Genomic DNA, 10,163 nt, shown 5'->3' on the forward strand with positions numbered 1-10,163 from the left:
TCGTGACATCAGTGTGTGGGGTATTTAATGAAAGACCATGATCCTCCTCGTGACATCAGTGTGTGGGGTAATTAATGAAAGACCATGATCCTCCTCGTGACACTAGTGTGTGGGGTAATTAATAAAAGACTATGATCCTCCTCGTGACATTAGTGTGTGGGGTATTTAATGAAAGACCATGATCCTCCTCGTGACATCAGTGTGTGGGGTAATTAATTAAAGACCATGATCCTCCTCGTGACACTAGTGTGTGGGGTAATTAATTAAAGACCATGATCCTCCTCGTGACATCAGTGTATGGGGTAATTAATAAAATACCATTATCCTCCTTGTGACATTAGTGTGTGGGGTAATTAATGAAAGACCATGATCCTCCTCGTGACACTAGTGTGTGGGGTAATTAATAAAAGACTATGATCCTCCTCGTGACATTAGTGTGTGGGGTATTTAATGAAAGACCATGATCCTCCTCGTGACACTAGTGTGTGGGGTAATTAATAAAAGACTATGATCCTCCTCGTGACATTAGTGTGTGGGGTAATTAATGAAAGACCATGATCCTCCTCGTGACACTAGTGTGTGGGGTAATTAATAAAATACCATGATCCTCCTCGTGACACTAGTGTGTGGGGTAATTAATAAAAGACTATGATCCTCCTCGTGACATCAGTGTGTGGGGTAATTAATGAAAGAGGGAAGAGGGGGAACTTACTGTCCCACTTCCTGTAGGATGGGCGCTGGACAGAGCACGTAATCATCTCTCACCACGCTTGGCACCTCATCTGGAAAAATTAGAGAGAGATAGAGAGCGAGAGAATGAGAAAGAGAGGAAGAGATATTAAAAGAGGGACACAGAGAGGAAGAGAGAGAAAGAGAGAGGGAGGGAGTGAGAAAGAGGAAGAGAGATTGAGAGTGGGAGAGAGAGAGAGAGAGAGAGATTGAAGGAGGGAGAAAGAGAGGGGCAGAGAGAGGGAGGGGGAGTGGGGAAGAGAGTTAGGAGGAGTGACAGGGGAAAATGAAGGACAGAGAAGAGAAAAGAGAGAGAGAGAGAGAGAGAGAGCATATCGTTATTGGACTGTGAACTTGTTTCCAGATGTGCAACACTGCAGCCATGTGAGTGGGGTGGGGTGTGTGAGTGTGTGTTAGTGTGTGTGGGGGGGAGTGTGAGTGTGTGTTAGTGTGTGAGGGGTGAGTGTGTGTTAGTGTGGTGGGGTGTGTGAGTGTGTGTTAGTGTGGGAGGGGCACACAGGCCAAAGCCTAAATGAGTCATCGAGGGAGGGGGGTCATAGAGGGACAGCTGACGTCCACACTGCGCACACATTACAAAACTGGAAATAGGAAATGTGTGTGTGTGTGGGGGGGCTGTTGAGGTTAACACAGGAACTAGAGAGGGGAACTAGAAACCACAAAGGGGCATGAACCATTTCCAGTAGATCTGCATTATTATTGTGCAGTTGAGTTTAGATCCACTCAGCATTGTAGGAGTTAAAGAAAAGCGCTTTTGTATGCACTGATTGACAGCCCAGGTGGCGGTGAACAAAAGCAGCCCATAAACCAGTTGCTTTGTCCTTCTCTGCAGCGATGGAGGTGGAGGACAGGCAGCGATGCAGGTGTTTTTTTTTCTTTCCTTCTTTCATTCCCTCTTTCCAAGGGTGGTGTACAGAAAGCTGACGTGTGTATGAAGGCATGTGTGAGCCACATGTGTGTGTGTGTGTGAGCTGAATGGGAAAGAGTGTGTAATTACAATACCACTGTGATGTGGCAAATAGAGGGAGGGGTGTGAGGAAAATCCTGGAATGGCTTCAACAGGAGACCCCATGCAGGTGACAATTCATGCTGGGCCATTACAACAGCAAACATGTCGTCTGTAGTGTCCAATATATGTAGTGTCTAAATATATTTACTGTGAATATATAAATATGAATAAATAAATATGAATATAAATATATTTACTTTGTACTAATTATATTTAGTGCGCTATTTAGTCTGTTGTTTCTGTACTTGAAGAAAGTAAGGTTGACACGGTGTGTAATCACCATTGATATATTCCCGTCTGAGCTAGGGTTCACTTCCTAGAATACACCTGTTCATTCACCAATCCTGCCAGCGTTTTCGAGCCATCTATCCATCCACTCATTCTGCTGATACAGTCATGTGGCTCCTGGTCGCAGATGCTGCTCTGGACACGGGCTGGAGGATGTGGCAGTTGGCAGCCATGTCTGAGGACTGCGCCTCGTCTACCCATAATAACCACATAAAAAAAACGACGGGGTTATGGCTTATTTTTATCTGGCAGTGGAAAGATCAGTGCAGGGCTTGATTGATGGCATGCAGTAGCCTCCGTCTCAGCCATGAGCCGCTCGGATTCTTATCAAATGATTGCTCCGCACGCTCAAAATAGAAACAAGCATGAAAATGTGGCAACAGTAATGAAGAAAACTCCAAACATGTTCAGAAGCAAGCAAATAAACGCATAAGAGCAGTATGGGCCAGGGAGGGCAGGCAGGCCCTCGTAACCGGAAAGTTCCATTTTCAGAAGCATGTCTGGGCAGCTTCTCTAGGTCGATGAGTGGAGATAAGAGAGTAGTCTGCAGCGGCCATGCCAGAGCAGGAAAGGGAAGTCTCCACTCCATAACAGCCCGCAGGCAGATGTGAAGCCTTGTTTGGGCATCCTCCTTATAGCACACGGTACAACTGCTATTGTTGGAGGACACCTTCAAGGGGCTCAAATCAGTGTCTCTGGGGTAAAAGTTCTTCACACACGTTCAACTCAGAACGTGCAATGCCAAACAATGGAACACAACGGGGTCATGGACTGCTACTGAAACAAGAACTCCCAGGAGTGAATTTCTCGAAAAGCATAGTTGTCTAACCATCGTCGAAATCTCCATCATTACAACAATGGTTCAACAATTTGGTGTTACTTTAAGCATAGTTCTAGTTCTAGTGCCAACCTGGACACAAAGTTGGGTGGTTGGAGCTGCTGCAGCTAGTCATTAGGACAAAAACACCTGGATTTTAATTGTTTACTTTGAGAAAAACTCCCTTAGAATCTTCCTACCATGGAGCCACTGCACATTTAAGCTGATTAGGCTGTAATTAATAAAATATTGGGACACACACAACATAAAACTAATTAATTATAAGTAAGTTCTTTACAAGTATGAGGCCGCTCTATCAGCTACTCTAGTAAATGTGTAGGACTCATTTTCAGTGTTGTATAGTAACGAAGTAGAAATATGTTACTGTACTTACTGAAGTCTTTTACTTCGCTACATTTTGCAAAGAAAATTGATACTTTTACTCCGATACATTTCCCCTGAAACCTTCGTTACTCGTTACAAATTCAAATCATCTTTAGAAAAAAAATGAATCATGAGAGTGATGAGACCAACGACGGGGACTGGTAGAACACAGACTGCAAGCAGGTTTGGCGAATCAGTGGTCGTAGCGCACGTTAATTCGCTATTGACCGTTCGCAAAAGCCCCGCCCCCTTAGTTACTGTTGCTACGTCTTTTTAACTCGTTCATGCACAACACTGTGTGTCAGTGTCAGTGATTCTTTTTGGAGTCTTTTCTCTGCGATATCCTCCAGAACAAGGCAAAATAGACTGCAATATGCAGTGGAAGGATATATCCAAAACATTAAGATCAACAACGAAGGGGACACCACAATAATCGAAGCAAAAGCATACAGGTCTCAATCAAAAAATGAGCACAACCTTGTAGACTAGTCATGTTCTTTCACCGCTGGGTAAGAAATGTATATAATATTTCAAGCTAGCTACAAAGATTATTATTATTCTTTATTCCATCTCTGGCGAGGTACTGTATCTAGCTAGCTAGCTAGGATGGTGACAATCTAAAGTACAGTACAGTAACGTAGCAGTGTGGAGCAAGATAGCCGCTAGTAACGTTATTGTTCAAGGGATGTGTGTACATGTTGCTGAAAGTATTTCACAGTCACTGTACTGATAACTTGCTTGTAAAACTGATGATCCTGATGTAATGCTATGGCTTTGTATCAGATCGCCAGGTTATTGCTCTCAGGCTGTGCCTTATGCATACCTTGGGATACAGGAGTAGGTTGCCCATTTACAAAATGTTACAATGTGCTGCTTTAGTATTGCCTATTGTGTTAAAATTGTGTTCAAATAAGGCCCAGTTTATAAGTATGCTCATTCTAGTCGGAATAAACTTCATAATTCTCAAAATTCTGACCCTGAATTTTTATTAACAGCATTTACTTGTACTTTTACTTTCATTACTTAAGTACATTTAATATCAGAAAATTACTTTTGATACTTAAGTACAGTAAAAATCAGATACTTTAAGACTTTTACTCAAGTAGTATTCTAAAAGGTTACTTTTACTTTTACTTGAGTCATTTTCCAGTAAGGTATCTTTACTTGTACTCAAGTATGGCTTTTGGGTACTTTATACACCACTGCTCATTTTACCCTCTATCGCATCGGTTCCCAAACTGGGGTACGCGTACCCCCAGGGGTACGCGAAGTGGTTCAGGGGGTACGCGGGGAGAAAATGTCCGCGATAACAGAAAACGGACGGAATTCGCAGAATGTACCGTTTGAAACAGAATTGCAACTTTCAGACGGAAACATAATTTTGTGCATCAAAATCGCCCAAATTCCCCTGTATTTTGTCCTGCGAGGCTGTATTTCTTTCTTATAGACACAACAACGATCGCAACGATGAACAAGCATTAATTAGAAAACAAAACCACTGAGAAAATGTCACGTCTGTGCTGAACTCCGCTCCGGCCACGCCCCCCTATTCAACACAGACCTCCGTAGCCTGTCAAATGCATTCGCATCTTCCCAATCGCCTGCAAATAATGTTTTTTTAGTCTTCTGTTCTGTTGATGGCTGGCAAACAACAACCTTAGAAGGTTTGGGTCACTTGTGGCACATATTATTCACTCATTTTAAGCCATCAATCTACCTCTGGGTGAACAAAATGAGCCGAAACGGATTAAAACGGAATTAAAGTAAAAGGTGAAAAGGAAAACTTTTTTTTTTTCAAGGGGGGCTGGAGATTAAATGTCTGAAGGGGTACGGGACTGTAAAAAGTTTGGGAACCACTGTATCGTAACGGTTTTAATTATCGGCATGTGTGTGTTATCGGCAAACGTTCGCGTTGTCATGTTAATCCATTATTAAACTGAGCATATCGATTGTTAATCCATTATTAAACTTAGCATTTTGATTGTTTAACAGAATGGCCGATGTTTGACACTGTCCGATAACTGACATAGCTAGGTGTACATGTTGCATTACGTCATTAACAACGATGTTGCAATGGTGCTATGAACGACGGAAGCGGAAGTTTGCAACATAGCTACTATGGTTTCGAGAATGAGCAGGTTGGTATTTCAGCCAAACATGCGTCGTACCACCATGGCTCAGCAGGGACTTCCATCATTATTTAAGAAATGCACCCCAGATCAGATAAAGTGGGATAGTCTAGAATGGAATGGAACACAACCTAAACTACACGGAACGGGATGAAATGGCATGGAATAGAATGGAATAGGAGTGGAATTCAGTGGAATTTTCTAGAATGGACTGGGCTGAAAAGGCAGTTCTGCTGTGATGGGCAGTGCAGTGCAATACTCACCATAAGTGTGGTCTTTGACTTTGAAGCGGCACAGAGCTCCCTCCTTGGCTTTTCCCAGCGTGAAGCCGTTCCCTCTCACAACAATGTCAAAGGACTCTGAGGTATGCACACCAGATGAGGGGAAAATAAGAAGCAGGTTTTGGCCCCAGCCAGCAGGGTTCAGGCTTTGTTTCAAACACACACACACACACACACACACACACACACACACGCATACACACACGCATACACACACGCATACACACACATGCACACACACACGTACTATATACACAGTACTCACACAGATATACATTTCATTTACAAATACACATACAAACCAATAACATACAAACACAAACAATATTCAATATTCATAACACACACATACACACACACATGAACGCTTCTCACACTCTGCACACACACTTCAAACTGTCTTAAAGGCACTTTTTCCACAGTCGGGATAGACACACACACACACACACACATACACACACTTAAAGGCACTGTTTCCACAGTTAGCACTCACGGTTAGCACACACACTGGAGGGTTCCACGCTGAGGATCTCTGTGCATGATTTCTTCAGGATCTGAATAAATAAAACAGAATTTAATTCAAGCCTGTCCTTGCCATCTCTTGCTTATCAACTATCACTGAAAACAAACAAACTGGCTCATATTTCAAAGCCATTGCTCCTCACACACGTCTTTGCGTGTGAGTGTGTGTGTGTATGTATGTGTGTGTGTGTGTGTTTTCGCATTGAGAGGAAACAGGAGAGTGAGAGAACCGTGTCAGGTCTTTATGAAGAAATTATGCACAAGTGTCACATCACCCCCCACCCCCCAAACACACACACACACACACACACACACACACACACACACATGCACACACATGCACACACATGCACACACCCATCTCGCTTGCAGGGCAGGCTAAAAGAGACGCGCCATTATCATATAAAAAGGGCCGCTGCCGCCTCGTAAGCTGGCCTCCACGTCCTCTATCCTCCTGTAAATCAACACAAACTATGCAAATGTGCGTCCGGCGCGCACCCAGAGACAACCGCATTACACATTAGGCACAATCTCCACTCCTCAGGTCTCTAGGAGAGGCCATTCAGGTGTGGGTCACAGACGCGGTTAACTAGGAGTGATAATGCCGCACCACACAAGGCACGCCGACCGCTTTACTGAGAGCGATGGCGTTGCAGGAGAGCTCGCCACTTTTATCTTACAGTCTTACATCGGTCACACACACACACACACCTGAGAACAATGAGGAGTCAGTTACTTCATCACACACTGATAGACCAGACAAGAGCAAAGGAGAGACTCCAGGACAGATGTGTGTGTGCAGGGTAGGTAGCAGAAATCAATAGAAACAGTTCAGAGTGTAACCTGTTACACTATGTAACGATGGAAAAAGACATTATCAACTGTGTTGTGTGTGTCTGTGTGTGTCACATACCCAATGCACTAGTGAAGTTCTGTTGTACACACATGTCATATATATACATATATTATGTGAATACATTGCATGTGTGTGTGTGTGTGTGTGTGTGTGTGTGTGTGTCTGTGTGTGTGTGTGTGTGTGTGTGTGTGTGGGAGTGTGAGTGTGTGAGCGTCAGCGTGAGTTTGAGTGTGCACGTGTGTGTGCGTGTATAGGGCAAGTATGAGTGTCTTCATGGACATTTTCTTAAAAAAGATCTCACATAGTCTGTGGTAGGAGGTTGTCTTGTGTGTGAGGGACCTTTCAGGCTCATCAAATTAAACTCACAGCTGTCACACTTCTTTGAATCCGTGAGGACGAGTGACTGCCAAATCTACTGAAACTAAATATATTCACTTCACCTCACCAAAACACTCACACATACTTTATTGAATAACAAACAACAAAAAAAAATCTAAAGGACAAACTCTGCTGTAGATTATACGTGTTCATGTCCGGTTCATATTATGTCTAAATATTTCTTTCTTCTGTTCATATTATGTCTAAATATTTCTTTTTTTATATTTTAGACTTTTATATGCTACACAAATTGAAGTCAATTTTGAATGGAGAAAGTAGCTCATCTGCACATAAACTATCATCCAACACCAACCTTACATCAGACTGAAAAATGCCCAAATCAAAGCAAGTTTTCTGCAAAGCAAAAGCAGCCTGAGAGACAAAAGAGGTAAGACTGAGTCCTGTGTTAAGCACTATTCACCAAACCTCTTTATGAGAAAGAGAGAGAGAGAGAGAGAGAGAGACAGAGAGAGAGAGAGAAAGAGAGGGAGAAGGAAGGAGAGCAGAGAGATACCAAGCGTATGAGAGCAACAGAGAGAGAGAGAGAGAGAGAGAAAGGGAGAAGGAGGGAGAGCAGAGAGATACCAAGCATATGAGAGCAACAAATAGAGAGAGAGAGAGAGAGTCAGAGAGAGAAGGAATGAGAAGGAGAGAGAGAGAGACAGGAAAAGAAGAGAAAAGAGAACCAGGGAGCTGCACAGATGACCTCAAACCCTAGAAATCCCTGCATCGAGGCAGAGCAGGCAGAGTCGTCCAGGCTCCGAAATTACTAATCACTGGAGAATGCATGCGTGCTGCAAAAGGCCTGAGGACCCATTGGGCCAGAAACAAAGAAGGAACACTAGAAAAAAAGCTTTAGTTTGACGGAACACAGCAATGATTTTTGTTCAGTCCTGGACACATTTCAAGTCAAACCTTCCCACAAATCTCACCTGGCTCCCCAAGGTTACTCTTCTTGTCCCTGCCAGAGAATAATATGTCTTATGTGCCTTCCCTCATGGGTGATGTTTATGGTTTTTGACCAGAGCTCACGTCCAACAAAGATTCGCCTGTTTTCATGGCGAGTTCTCCACGGACTGAGGCAACATCACCACACCTACATAAACACTTGTGTGTTTCTCTAGAGGCCGATTCTCCTGATGCTCACGGCATCCCAGAAAAACATACTGCTCTGAGCGCACGCCACAGCATCATTGCAGGCCCGCACAGCAGGTCCGAGCCCATCAGAACTAAACTGTCAACAACTGGAACATCTCACTAGAAACAAGACAGACATTTGTGGAGGCCTATTTGTACCTAACCACAACCTTTTTTTAATCTTCCTAAAGGAAGACAAAGTATTTTTGTGGCTGAAATTTGGCTTGCCTTTCTGCAATACGAATTTCTTTAAAACATCATGAATTGTACGTTGTAGACTAACTGAAAGAAGCCTGTTCACATGGGAAAAGTAAATTATCCTTAATGGAAGCGGATGGACACACAACAGAATATAAACACCCTATTAGAGCTCTAGACCTCCGTCTGAAGTGCAACACCATCAAAAACACAATGTTTTTGCACAACATACACACACATCCATCTGTACAAAGAATCGGAACTGATGGGTCATTTCCTGTGAGAGTACTGTTCCATGACAACTGCATCTAACGTGCAACCAGCAACCGCCTTCAAAAGTTCAACTCACTGCAACTCACAGCCTTTGAGAGAAGCACCATATACATACCCAATGCACTAGTGAAGTTCTGTTGTACACACATGTCATATATATAAATATATTATGTGAATACATTGCATGTGTGTGTGTGTGTGTGTGTGTGTGTGTGTGTGTGTGTGTGTGTGTGTGTGGTGTGTGTGTGTGTGTCTGTGTCTGTGTGTGTCTGTGTGTGTCTGTGTGTGTCGGTGTGTGTCGGTGTGTGTGTGTGTGAGCTGCAGATGTGCTGAGTTAATGAGGCAAAGGAAGGCAAGAGCCAGTGAATATATGAGGTATGAGAAATATGTTTATGAGCTGGAGCTGTGCTGGCCTTTGAAAGGAGCAGTGTGCATAACTGTATGTTTATATATGTGTGTGTGTATGCCTGTGTGCCTTTGTATGTGTGTGTGTGTGTGTGTGTGTGTGTGTGTTACAGCTGCAGACATACTGAGGTGACGATGTCTTTGAGTGCCTTGAAGCCCCCGTGCACAGCAAACACGTAGGCTCTGGAGTCAGCTATGTCCGCCAGCTGGAGAGGGGGGGGGGGGGGGGGGGAGAGAGAGAAGCACTGATAACGAATCACCAAGAACAGACACACCCTCACATGGACATGTCCCAAGTCGGCCAAACCCTTCTGTGGAACCGTGCCCAACACAAAACCTGCTGGCCATTTCCTCCAACGGACCCAGCCTGAGGCCGGCTCTAAGATTACAACCACTTCACAGTTGGGAGTGAGGTTTCACCGCTGTGTACTCTTCCTGACATTTGTTTAGACTAACGGCTCGTATCGCAAACGTTATGTGACAGCAGCGGCAGGAAACTACAATGGGCCGAGTACAGCACTATCAAAGCTAGATGATTGGACAGCGGAGGAAGTTTTAGATTCATTCACGGCATCCTTTCTCAAACTTCTTAGTTCTGATGCCCAGTCAGACTTCATGGTTATAAGGCCCATAATTTGACTGTAGCAGTGGAAGGGCTCTGCAGATCGGCAGTTTCTTTGTCGCAGACCGGCGCTAATCCCTGGCCAATAATTGAAAGCTGATTTAAGGTGGATTTTCA

At 43.8% G+C, this 10,163-nt stretch overlaps 1 protein-coding gene across 1 annotated transcript in view; it reads right to left on the bottom strand.

Annotated features, from left to right (window-relative positions):
• antxr2a (ANTXR cell adhesion molecule 2a) overlaps positions 1–10,163 on the bottom strand; it is a 69,869-nt gene that overhangs the window by 52,234 nt on the left and 7,472 nt on the right. The window contains exons 7-10 of the mRNA XM_012835114.3: positions 9,550–9,630; positions 6,149–6,209; positions 5,638–5,733; positions 713–782 (exon numbers count right to left, since the gene is read on the bottom strand). Of these exons, the coding sequence (XP_012690568.1) occupies positions 713–782; positions 5,638–5,733; positions 6,149–6,209; positions 9,550–9,630 (308 nt within the window). The remainder of the gene's footprint in view (positions 1–712; positions 783–5,637; positions 5,734–6,148; positions 6,210–9,549; positions 9,631–10,163) is intronic.

This window comes from Clupea harengus, chromosome 7 (assembly GCF_900700415.2).
Source record: "Clupea harengus chromosome 7, Ch_v2.0.2, whole genome shotgun sequence".
Classification (NCBI taxonomy): domain Eukaryota; kingdom Metazoa; phylum Chordata; class Actinopteri; order Clupeiformes; family Clupeidae; genus Clupea; species Clupea harengus.